The 13,137-nt window shown below is 47.3% G+C and overlaps 1 protein-coding gene across 3 annotated transcripts in view; it reads left to right on the forward strand.

Annotated features, from left to right (window-relative positions):
- LOC145349275 (arfaptin-2-like) overlaps positions 1-2,041 on the forward strand; it is a 66,997-nt gene extending 64,956 nt beyond the window's left edge. For all 3 annotated transcript variants that reach the window (XM_080197785.1, XM_080197786.1, XM_080197787.1), the window contains exon 8: positions 1,540-2,041. In XM_080197785.1, the coding sequence (XP_080053911.1) occupies positions 1,540-1,695 (156 nt within the window). In that variant the 3' untranslated portion in view covers positions 1,696-2,041. The remainder of the gene's footprint in view (positions 1-1,539) is intronic.
- The last annotated feature ends 11,096 nt before the right edge of the window (positions 2,042-13,137 follow it).

Raw genomic sequence — 13,137 nt, forward strand, 5'->3', positions numbered from 1 at the left:
AGGGTGGCAAGAATAATCCAGGTAATTACAGGCCAGTGAGCCTTACATCAGTGGTAGGGAAATTATTGGAGAGGATTCTTCGAGACAGGATTTATTCCCACTTGGATTTGCGGATAGCAATGAGACCATTAGAGGATACAGCAGGATATAGATCAGTTAGAGACTTGGGCGGAGAGATAGCAGATGGAATTTAATCTGGACAAACATGAGGTAATGCATTTTGCAATGTATAATGCAGAGAGGAAATATACAGTAAATGGCAGAGCCCTTAAGAGTATTAATAGGCAGAGGGATCTGGGTGTTCAGGTACACAGGTCACTGAAAGTGGCAATGCAGGTGAAGGTAGTCAAGAAAGTATACAGCATGCTTGCCTTCATCTGCTGGGGTATTGAGTTTAAAAATTGGCAAGTCACGTTGCAGCTCTATAGAACCTTAGTGAGGCCGCACTTGGATTATAGTGTTCAGTTCTGGTCACCACACTACCAGAAGGATGTGGAGGCTTTGGAGAGGGTACAGAAAAGATTTACCAGGATGTTGCCTGGTATGGAGGGCATTAGCTATGAGGAGAGGTTGGAGAAACTTGGTTTGTTCTCACTGGAGTGACGGAGGTTGAGGGGAGACCTGATAGAAGTCTACAAGATTATGAGAGGCACGGACAGAGTGGATAGTCAGAAGCTTTTTCCCACGGTGGAAGAGTCAATTACTCGGGGACACAGGTTTAAGGTGCGAGGGGCAAGGTTTAAAGGAGATGTACGAGGCAGATTTTTTACACAAAGGGTGATGGGTGCCTGGAACTCGTTGCTGGGGGAGGGAGTGGAAGCGGATACGGTAGTGAATTTTAAGAGGCGTCTTGACAAATCCATGAATAGGATGGAAATAGAGGCATACGGTCCCCGGAAGGGTAGGGGGTTTTAGTTCAGTCGGGGGCAGCATGGTCGGTGCAGGCTTGGAGGGGCCGAAGAGCCTGTTCCTGTGCTGGAATTTTCTTTGTTCTTTGATTTTTGATGCAATCCAACAGTTGGGGGTGAGGGGGAGTCGGTGGAGAGGGGGAGCAGGTGTTGGGGGTGAGGGGGGAGTCGGTGGGGAGGGGGGCAGGTGTTGGGGGTGAGGGGGAGTCGGTGGGGAGGGGGGCAGGTGTTGGGGGTGAGGGGGGAGTCGGTGGGGAGGGGGAGTCGGTGGGGAGGGGGAGCAGGTGTTGGGGGTGAGGGGGGAGTTGGTGGGGAGGGGGAGTCGGTGGGGAGGGGGGCAGGTGTTGGTGGGGAGGGGGAGTCGGTGGGGAGGGGGGCAGGTGTTGGGGGTGAGGGGGAGTCGGTGGGGAGGGAGGCAGGTGTTGGGGGTGAGGGGGAGTCGGTGGGGAGGGGGCAGGTGTTGGGGGTGAGGGGGAGTTGGTGGGGAGGGGGCAGGTGTTGGGGGTGAGGGGGGAGTTGGTAGGGGAGGGGAGTAGGAGTCGGTTGGGGGGGGGGGGGGGGGGGCTGTTCCCTGTGAGTTTGCTGTGCTGTGCCGTGTGGCGCTGACTGGTTTTGTGCTTTGACCCACTAGGTGAAAGTGATGCATAAACAGTTGCTGCTTTTCCACAACGCCATCTCAGCGTACTTCGCAGGCAACCAACAGCAGCTGGAGCAAACACTCAAACAGTTTAACGTCAAGATGAACGTGTCTGGCTCGGAAAAGCCATCCTGGCTGGAGGAACAATGAGAGCAAACACATCGGAAGCTGAAAGAGGGGCAGAGTGGATGGCAATGAGGAAACTGCATTAAACTCAAAACACCCAAAAAATAGCATTTGAAGTCCGTGTGTCTGAAACAAACTCTCTGACATGTTAGAATTTTAGGGGAATTTCCTGCTTAAACTCCAATCATTTTCACATTTCTTGGCTTCATAATCTTTTCCGAATCGAAACACTAAGGTACTATGGGGCGGTGTGTCAGAGCTCGGAGCACACTCCTAGTTTGTATATATTCTTTTTGTGGACCACACAGGGCTGTATGGTCTCCCTTCCTCCCCTCAGAACACACTCTCTCCCTCCCTCAAAACACCCTCCCTCCCTCCCTCCCTCAAAACACCCTCCCTCCCTCCCTCCCTCAAAACACCCTCCCTCCCTCCCTCCCTCAAAACACCCTCCCTCAAAACACCCTCCCTCCCTCCCTCCCTCCCTCAAAACACCCTCCCTCCCTCCCCTCAAAACACCCTCCCTCCCTCCCCTCAAAACACCCTCCCTCCCTCCCTCAAAACACCCTCCCTCCCTCCTCTCCCCCACCCCGGGAGCCTGGTAGTTGGAGCTCTGGTTTTTGGGAAGGGGGTGCTATGTGGTTAATGGGGAACGGGCTGTTGTAAATGGGACCTTGTATTTTACATTCAGCTTTTGCCAGGATAGAGGTCCTGGGGATGTTCTGGTGATTCTGGTACTGACTGGGGGGAGGATGGGACCCTGGACCAGGCTGGATCAGATGCACCCCACCCCCCTTCCCTGTCTCTCCCTTGGGGAGCGGAGTCCAGCAGAGGAAAGGGTTCAGCCTGCTATGAGAGTAAGGGGAACATTCCAACCTAGAGTATTTATTAAAGAGTTGGAGGTTGTGAGGAGAGGAATTTGACCATTGTGTGATGTGAGTGAAATGTTGGGGAATGCACGGTATTGGGAATGTTGCAGAGGGTGAGGTCTGCAATGTATTAAAAAAATATATCTTTAACTCTGCATTATCTGTACTGTTTGTGATGTTTAAATTAATTCATATCAAATATACCAAAATAAGGTAAGCAACAAAAGTCAGGAACGTTGGAGAGTTCTGGAGATATACAGAGAGCAAGATTGGGGACTCTCTCCTTGTCTCTGCCCCCTCCCCATCCCTCCCACTGCCCGCACCCACTCCCCCTTCACCTGGACATCTCCTACCCTCCCAGCACCCACACCCAGCTTTCCTCCTTTCCACAAGTCTCAGCCTCTCCCTTCCTGCACCCTTCCCTCTCCCCACTGTGCCCACCCCCTCCTCCCTCCCTTCTGAGCCTGCTGTGTGCTTCTAGAACTTTCCAGTTTATAATATCAAAGTATAAATCTGGTGATTTTATAAAAAAAAAATTCACTTCCATCTCACTTTTTGAGTATTAAACTGTCAATTTTGCTGAATTGAAATGTGAGTATTTTTATTTTGGATGCTCGGTCCAGGTTCCTGTTATTCTGAAGCTGAGACAGATTTCTGATTGTTGCATCAACTGGATTACACATAGTGAGGACTGGCCCTGCCGTGTATGGGCAGGGACTGCACTGGGTCTGGGTATGTTTACAAAGAAAAGTACAGCACAGGAACAGGCCCTTCAACCCTCCAAAACTGTGCCAATCACAATGCCCTAACTAAACTAAAAAACCCTTCTGCCCTTACTCAGTCCGTATCTCTCCATTCCCTCCCTATCCATGTACCCACCCAGATGCCTCTTAAATATTGCTAATGTGCCTGCCTCCACCACTGCCACCTCTAACAGTCCGTTCCAGGCAGCCACCACTCTGTTTGAGAGACACTTCCCCCTCTCACCTTGAACCTGTGCCCCCCCCCCCCCCCCCGTGTAATTGACACTTCCACCCTGGGGAAAAAGCCTCTGACTATCCACCTTATCTGTGCCTCTCAAAATTTTATCGACCTCTATCAGGTCTCCCCTCAGCCTCTTGTCTTTCCAGCGAAAACAACCCTAATTTATTTAACCTGTCAGGGTATCCAACACCCTCAAAACCTGGTGAACCTTCTTTGCACTCGCTCCAAAGTTTCCACATCCTTCTGATAACTTGGTGACTAGAACTGCACACAATACTCCAAATGAGGCCTAACCCAGGTTTTATATAGTTGGAACATGATTTCCTAACTCTGGTACTCAGTGCTCCGTCTGATGAAGACAAGCATGCCGTCTGCCTTAATCACCTTGGCCACCTGTGTTGCCACTTTTAGGGAACTGTGGATCTGCACACCCAGATCCCTCTGTATATTAATGTTCTGAAGGGTTCATTTACAGTATAACTCGCACCTAAATTTGATCCTCCAAAATGCATCATCTCACATTTGTCCGGATTAAACTCTATCTGCCATTTGTGTCCAAGTCTCCAATCTATCTCTATCCTGTTGTATCCTCTGACAATCCCTACATTATCAGCAACTCCACCGATCTTTGTGTCATCTGCAAACTTACTAATCAGACTCCCTACATTTTTCTCCAGATCATTTATATGTACTACAAACAACAGAGGTTGTTTCTCTTCCACCTTCCCTTGGCAAAAAGGTACAAAAGTCTGAGATCACGTACCAACCAACTCTAGAACAGCTTCTTCCCTGCTGCTGTCAGACTTTTGAAAGGATGTACCTAGCATTAAGTTGATCTTTCTCTATATCCTAGCTATGACTGTAACACTACATTCTGCATTCTCCATTTCCTTCTCTATGAATGGTATGCTTTGTCTGTATAACATGCAAGAAACAATACTTTTTACTCTATACTGATATATGTGACAATAATAAATCAGATTGGGTACCAGCACTGATCCCTGCGGAACACCATTAACTACAGATCTCCTTTCTGAAAAACACTCTTCTCCTACTATTCTCTCTTCTATAACCAAGCCAGTTCTGTATCCATCTAGCCAACCCACCCCGAATCCCATGGGATTTTAGTTTTTGTACCAGTCTGCCGTGTGGGACCTTGTCAAACACCTTACAAAAGTCCATATAAACTACATCCCTTCTTTCATCAATTATCTGTCATCTCTTCAAAAAAACTCAATCAAGTTGGTGAGACATGACCTTCCCGTACAAAACTGACTAGTCCATTTTCCTCCAAATGTGCAGATATTCTGTCCCTCAGTAACTTCTCCAAAAGCTTCCCCTACCACTGATGTCAGACTCACCAGCCTATCATTTCCTGGATTATCCAAACTTTCTTCTTAAACAAGGGAACAACTTTGGCTTCGGCCGGGTCTAGCCGAGGCGCGGAGACAGAAAATTCCAGCACAGGAACAGGCCCTTCGGCCCTCTAAGCCTGTACCGACCATGCTGCCCGACTGAACTAAAACTCGCTACTCTTCTGGAGACCATATCCCTCTATTCCCATCCTATTCATGTATTTGTCAAGACGTCTCTTAAAACTCACTATCGTATCCGCTTCCACTCCCTCCCCCGGCAACGAGTTTCAGGCACCCACCACACCCTGTGTAAAAACAATCTGCCTCGTACATCTTTTTTTAAACCTTGTCCCTTGTGCCTTAAACCTGTGTCCCCCCAGTAAGTGACTCTTCCACCCTGGGGAAAAGCTTCTGACTATCCACTCTGTCCGTGCCCCTCATAATCTTGTAGACTTCTATCAGGTCTCCCCTCAACCTCCGTCACTCCAGTGAGAACAAACCAAGTTTCTCCAACCTCTCATATCTAATGCCCTCCATACCAGGCAACATCCTGGTAAATCTTTTCTGTGCCCTCTCCAAAGCCTCCACATCCTTATGGTAGTGTGGGTGACCAAAATTGAACACTATATTCCAAATGTGGCCTCACTAAGGTTCTATAAAGCTGCAACATGACTTGCCAATTTTTAAACTCGATACCCCGGCTGATGAAGGCAAGCATGCCGTATGCCTTCTTGACTACCTTCTCCACCTGCATTACCACTTTGTGACCTGTGTACCTGTACACCCAGATCCCTCTGCTTATCAAAACTCCATAGGTTCTGCCATTTACAGTATCGATCTGGGCCAGTTTTGGCCCAGGTCTGGGTAATGGGTTGGTTAGGAGGTAAGGGATTATTTCTGGATTGGGTCATTGGTATTTAAAATACTGAGATGTCAATGTGAGATTGTAACGTAGAGTTTAAAATTTTGGTTACATCAGAATATAATTGCCTGCCCGTGATTTCCAAGATGACCTCTATCCTGGACCACGGGCCTTCACGTGACTGAACAGACTGAATCGCAGCTACACATCACTAGTCCATGGAGCAGGAAGTCTCACTGGGTTGTGGGGGCTCGGGGTGTGGGGTTCATTTCCTTTCTCTTCCGTTGCCTCATCATGAAGACATTGGGATTCGCAGGGTGATGCAGTCAGATGGCTGTCGCCATTCTGAACGATTGTGCTTTAGATAGAGTTCCAGAGCGTTTTCTCGGAGCTCAGAGCGTGGGCCCAGACTAAAAGGGCAGTGGGATGTGGGAGGGAGGCACCAGGAGTTGATGGTTAGGAAGAGATGGGAAAATTGGAAGGTGCTGCCACTTTAAACGTTTCTGTCCCGGAAGCCCTGGCTAAAATAGTGTCTGAGGTCACTGTCGCAGATATCATAGAATTCCAACACTGCAGAAGGAGGTTATTTTGTCCATCGCGCCTGCACCTACAACAATCCCACCCAGGCCCTATCCCCTTTATCCCAGATATGGGTGGGGTCCGTGCCGGATCACTGTCTTGAAAGTCAATGCACGGAAAGTGACCAACCCGGACGAGTACTCAGATCCTGCATGGATCGGCTGGCAGGAGGATTCACAGACATCTGTAAACTCTTCTTACACCAACCTGAGGTCCCTATCTGCTTCAAGAAGACAACCGTCACCCTGCTACCTAAGAGAAACCAAGCAAGGTGGCCTTAATGACTATCGGCCGATGGCTCTGACAGCCATCAATATAAAGTGCTTCGAAAGGTTAGTCATGGCACGTATCAATTCCAGCCTCCTGGACTACCTGGATCCAGTTTGCCTGCAGGTCCACAGTTGATGCCATCTCCCTGGCCCTGCACTCAACCCTGGAACACTGAGATAACAAAGAAGCCTATGTCAGACTCCTATTTATCGACTACAGCTCAGCCTTCAACGTTATTCCCATAAAACTCATCTCCAAACTCTGGCGTGGGACTTGTCTCCTTCCTCTGGAACCTGAACTTCCTAACTCACAGACCACAATCAGTAAGGATGGGCAACAACACCACCTCCACAGTCATCCTCAGCATCGGTGCCCCACGAGGCTGTGTTCTCAGCCCCCTACTATACTCCTTATACACCTATGACTGTGTGGCCACATTCCCCTTCAATTCGATTTTCAAGTTTGCTGATGACACCGCCGTAGTGGGTTGGATCTCAAACAATGATGAGACAGAGTATAGGAATGAGATAGAGAATCTGGTGAGATGGTTTGATGACAATATCTCTCAATGTTAGCAAAAAAAAGAAGGCATTTATCATCGACTTCAGGAAGTGTAAAGGAGAACACGCCCTATATCTGCATCAATGGGGATGAAGTAGAAAGGGTCGAGAGCTTCAAATTTTTATGTGTCCAGATCACCAACAACCTGTCCTGGTCCCCCCCATGCTGATACTATAGTTAAGAAAGCCCCACCAATGCCTCTACTTTCTCAGAAGACGAAGGAAATTTGGCATGTCGGCTACGACTCTCACCAACTTTTACAGATGCCCCATTGAAAGCATTCTTTCTGGTTGTATCACAGCTTGGTTTGGGCACCTGCTCTCCCGAAGACTGCAAGAAACTACAACGTGTTGTGAACAAAGCCCAATCCATCACACAAACCAGCCTCCCATCCATTGACTCTGCCTCCACTTCCCACTGCCTCGCAAAAGCAGCCAGTATATTCAAGGACCCCACACACCCCGGACATTCTCTCTTCCACTGTCTTCCATCAGGAGAAAAGTGCAAAAGTCTGAGGTCACGTACCAATCAACTCAAGAACAGCTTCTTCCCTGCTGCTGTCAGACTTTTGAATGGACCTACCTCGCATTAAGCTGATCTTTCTCTACACCCTCGCTATGACTGTAACACTACATTCTGCACCCTCTCCTTCTCTCCTGTGTACTCTATGAATGGTATGCTTTGTATAGTCTGCAATAAACACTATTTTTCACTATGCTAATTCATCTGACAATAATAAATTAAATCAAAGACCCATCAGGTCTGTTTGTATCTCTCTCCAGGTGCTGCACGACCTGCTGGGTTTGTCCAGCATTTTGTATGACGTGACAAGTGATGTTCTGCAGGGATTTGTGCTGATTCTTACTTTTTACCATTATATTAATGACTTGAATTAACCCAAGAAATAGTGAGAGGAGGAGACCACTCAGCCCATCGAGTTTCAGATCCACTTTACCTCCCACTCCCCCATAGTCCTGAGAGACCAAAAGTCTGTCTATCCCAGACTTTGATATATTCAATGATGAAGCATCCGCAACCTTCTGATGGAAAGAGTTCTGAGAATTCATTATCCTGAGTGAAGAAATTTCTCCTCATCTAAAGCGTTTTTGCACAAATGAGAAGTGGAGCTTGTTCAAGAAACAAATACCACGTGTCCTTGATAGGCATATCCCTGTCAGGCAGGGAGGAAATGGCCGAGTGAGGGAACCATGGTTCACAAAGGAGGTTGAATGTCTTGTTAAGAGGAAAAAGGAAGCGTATGTAAGGATGAGAAAACAAGGTTCAGTTGGGTCGCTTGAGGGCTACAAGGTAGCCAGGAATGAGTTAAAAAAGGACTTAAGAGACTAGGAGGGGGCATGAGAAGACCTTGGCAGGTCGGATAAAGGAAAACCTCAAGGCTTTTTACTCTTATGTGAGAAATAAAAGAATGACCAGGATGAGATTTGGGCCAGTCAAGGATAGTAGTGGGAACTTGTGCACGGAATCAGAAGAGATAGGAGAAGCGTTGAATGAATACTTTTCTTCAGTGCTCACTAAGGAGAGGGGCCATGTTTTTGAGGATGAGAGTGTGATACAGGCTGATAGGATGGAGGAGGTAGATGTTCTGAGGGAAGATGTATTAGCAATTTTGAAAAACCTGAAGGTCGATAAGTCCCCTGGACCAGATGGGATACATCCTAGGATATTTTGGGAGGCAAGGGATGAGACTGCGGAGCCTTTAGCTTTGATCTTTGGGTCCTCACTGTCCACGGGGATTGTGCGAGAGGACTGGAGAGTGGAAAATGCTGTTCCTCTCCAAGAAAGGTAATAGGAATGATCCTGGTAATTATAGGCCAGTTAGTCTTACTTTTGTGGTTTGTAAGTTAATGGAAAAGGTCCTGAGAGATAGGATTTATGACCATTTGGAAAGATGCAGTTTAATCCGGGATAGTCAGCACGGATTCGTGAGGGGTAAGTCCTGCCTCACAAATTTGATTGAATTCTTTGAGAAGGTAACTAAGTGTGGGGATGAAGGTAGAGCAGTTGATGTCGTATACATGGATTTTAGTAAAGCGTTTGATAAGGTTCCCCATGGTAGATTCATGAAGAAGGTAAGGAGGTATGGAATAGAAGGAAATTTGGCCGATTGGATAAGTAACTGGCTGTCTCATAGAAGACAGAGAGTGGTGGTGGAGGGAAAATTTTCAGACTGGAGGCCAGTTACCAGCGGTGTACCACAGGGATCAGTGCTGGGTCCTCTGCGATTTGTGATTTTTATCAATGACTTGGAAGACAGGGCTGAAGGATGGGTGAGTAAATTTACTGATGACACCAAGATTGGTGGAGTAGTGGATGAGGTGGAGGGCTCTTGCAGGCTGCAAAGAGACATTGATAGGATGCAGAGCTGGGCTGAAAAGTGGCAGATGGAGTTTAACCCTGATAAGTGCGAGGTGATTCATTTTGGTAGGACAAACTTGAATGTGGATTACAGGATCAACAGTGGGGTTCTGAGGAATGTGGAGGAACAGAGAGATCTTGGGGTTCATATCCACAGATCTCTGAAGGTTGCCACTCAAGTGGATAGAACTGTGAAGAAGGCTTACAGTGTATTAGTGTTTATTAACAGGGGGTTTGAGTTTAAGAGCCGTGGGGTTAAGCTGCAATTATACCGGACGTTGGTGAGACCACATCTGGAATACTGTGTTCAGTTCTGGTCACCTCACTATAAGAAGGATGTGGAAGCATTGGAGAGAGTGCAGAGGAGATTTACCAGGATGCTGCCTGGTTTGGAGGGTAGGTCTTATGAGGAAAGGTTGAGGGAGCTGGGGCTTTTCTCTTTAGAGCAGAGGAGGATGAGAGGCGACTTAATAGAAGTTTATAAGATGACGAGAGGGATTGATAGAGTGGACGTCCAGAGACTATTTTCTCGGGTGGATGTAGCTGTTACTAGGGGACATAACTATAAGGTTCATGGTGGGAGATATCGGAGGGATGTCCGAGGTGGATTCTTTACTCAGAGAGTGGTTGGGGTGTGGAATGCACTGCCTGCTGTGATAGTGGAGTCGGACACTTTAGGAACTTTCAAGCGGTTATTGGATAGGCACATGGAGCACACCAGAATGATAGGGAGTGGGGTAGCTTGATCTTGGTTTTGGACATAGCTCAGCACAACATCGAGGGCTGAAGGGCCTGTACTGTGCTGTACTGTTCTATGTTTCTATGTTCAGTCCTAAATGATCAGCCCCTCGATCTGAGACCGTGCCCCCGTGTTTTAGATTCCCCGACAAGCACACAAATCTGTTTGAGCATCAACACTCACAAGCTTCTCAGCTTTTTAAAAAAAAAATTCACTTCTTCTATTCTTTCCACCAAAGTAAATAACCTCACGCTTCTCTATATCAGACTCATTTCTGCCATCTTATTGTTCACTCGCTCAATCTGTCGATATCTTTTTGCAGCCTCTCTGTGTCCTCCCTGCAGCTTACCTTTCCATTTAGTTTGGTAACATCAGCAAACGTACTTTGATACATTACACTCTGTCTCTTCATAAGTGATTAATACAGATAGTAAACAGCTGAGGCCCCAGCACTGGTCCTTGCGGAACTCCACTATTCACTGCCTGCCAATGTATAAAAGCCCCATTTATGGCCATTCTCTGTTTTCTATCTGTTAACCAATTTTCTATCCATACTGCCATCAACTCCCTTAACCTGCCTATTAACCTTCAGTGTGGCACTTTATCAAATGCCTTTTGGAAATCCAGTGCATCGACTGGTTCACCTTTATGTACTTGATTAGTTACATTCTCAGAAAACTCAAATTTTCCAAAACGCATTATCCTTCAGTAAATATAACATAAGAACATAAGAAATAGGAGCAGGAGTAGGCCATCTAGCCCTTCGAGCCTGCCCCGCCATTCAATAAGATCATGGCTGATCTGTCGTGGCTCAGTTCCACATTCCCGCCCTCTCCCCATAACCCTTAATCCCCTCTCTTATCAAAAACCCATCAACCCGCGTCTTAAAAATATTTAGCGAGGCAGCCTCCACCACTTCAACGGGCAGAGAATTCCAGAGATTCACCACCCTTTGAGTGAAGAAGTTCCTCCTCAACTCCGTTCTAAACCGCCTCCCCTTTATCTTGAGGCTGTGCCCCCTAGTCCTACTGTCTTTTTTGAGCGGGAAGAGTCTCTCCACCTCTATCCTATCCATCCCATTCATCATCTTATACGTCTCAATGAGATCTCCCCTCATTCTTCTAAACTCTAACGAGTACAAGCCTAGTTTATTCAGCCTCTCCTCATAGCTCAATCCCCTCAACTCCGGTATCAGCCTAGTAAACCTCCTCTGCACTCCCTCCAGGGCCAAAATATCCTTGCGCAGGTGCGGCGCCCAAAACTGCACACAGTACTCCAGCTGCGGCCTCACCAATGCCCTATACAGCTGCAGCAAGACCTTCCTACTTTTATATTCAATCCCCCTCGCTATGAAGGCCAGCATCCCATTCGCCTTCCTGACCACCTGCTGCACCTGCAAGCTGGGTTTTTGCGACTCATGCACAAGGACCCCGAGGTCCCTCTGCACCGTCGCCTGCTGCAGTTTTTCGCCACGTAAGTAATAGTCCTTCCTACCATTCTTCCTACCAAAGTGGACCACCTCACACTTGCCAACATTAAATTCCATTTGCCATTTCCTGGCCCATTCGCCCAGCCTATCTAGATCCTTCTGCAGACTCTCCACACCCTCCGCACAATTTGCCTTTCCCCCAATCTTGGTGTCATCAGCAAATTTCGACACCCTGCACTCGGTTCCCTCCTCCAGATCATCTATATAAATGGTAAATAGCTGAGGCCCCAGCACCGACCCCTGGGGCACCCCACTAGTCACCAACCGCCAATCCGAATAGCACCCATTGACACCATATTGACTTGTTCTAATTATAACTATCCTTTTCTAGACGCACTGGGAACATTTTAAAACAGATTCCAGCATTTTGCCAACAACTCACATCCGGCTAACTGACCAGAAATTCAGGGCTTTCTCTCTCCCTCTTTACATAAAAAGTGATGGAGTATTTACCACTTTCCAATCTAGTGGGACCCTTCCTAAATTGAAGAATTTTGTAAACTCGCTGCTGGCACACCTGTTATCTGTACAATTATTTTGTTTAGAATATTTTGGGTGTCCCAACCATCAGATCACGGAGATTTTTAGATTTTTATTCCCTCGAATTTCTCCAACACTTCAACATTGTCATTACTGCTTTCTTCTCCCTCCCAGGATCCTTGAAGGAAAGGTTTAATTCTGGGAGAAGGATTGGTTTGTTAATGCCTTACAGCTATTTGATTATTGTATCTCACTATAAGAAACATGGGTGACACCCAGGTTGATAAGGTTGTTAAGAAGGCGTATGGTGTGTTAGCTTTTATTGGTAGAGGGATTGAATTTCGGAGCCGTGAGGTCACGTTGCAACTGTACAAAACTCTGGTGCGGCCGCACTTGGAGTGTTGCGTACAGTTCTGGTCGCCGCATTATAAGAAAGATGTGGAGACATTGGAAAGGGTGCAGAAGAGGTTTACCAGGATGTTGCCTGGTATGGTGGGAAGGTCTTATGAGGAAAGGCTGAGGGACTTGAGGTTATTTTCATCGGAGAGAAGAAGTTTACGAGGTGACCTAATTGAGGCACACAAGATGATCAGAGGATTGGATAGGGTGGACAGTGAGACCTTTTACCTCGGATAGTGATGGCTAACACGAGGGGACATAGCTTTAAATTAAGGGGTGGTAATTATAGGGCGGATGTCAGAGGTAGGTTCTTTACTCAGAGGGTAGTAAGGGCGTGGAATGCCCTGCCTGCAGCAGTTGTGAACTCGCCAACTTTAAGGGCGTTCAAATGGTCAGTGGATAGGCATATGGATAACATTGGAATAGTTTAGGTTAGAGGGTCATTAGATTGGTTCCACTGGTCGGTGCAACATCGAGGGCCGAAGGGCCTGTACTGCGCTGTAATG

The sequence above is a fragment of the Carcharhinus amblyrhynchos genome, chromosome 10, assembly GCF_965287045.1.
Source record: "Carcharhinus amblyrhynchos chromosome 10, sCarAmb.v2.hapA, whole genome shotgun sequence".
Lineage (NCBI taxonomy): Eukaryota > Metazoa > Chordata > Chondrichthyes > Carcharhiniformes > Carcharhinidae > Carcharhinus > Carcharhinus amblyrhynchos.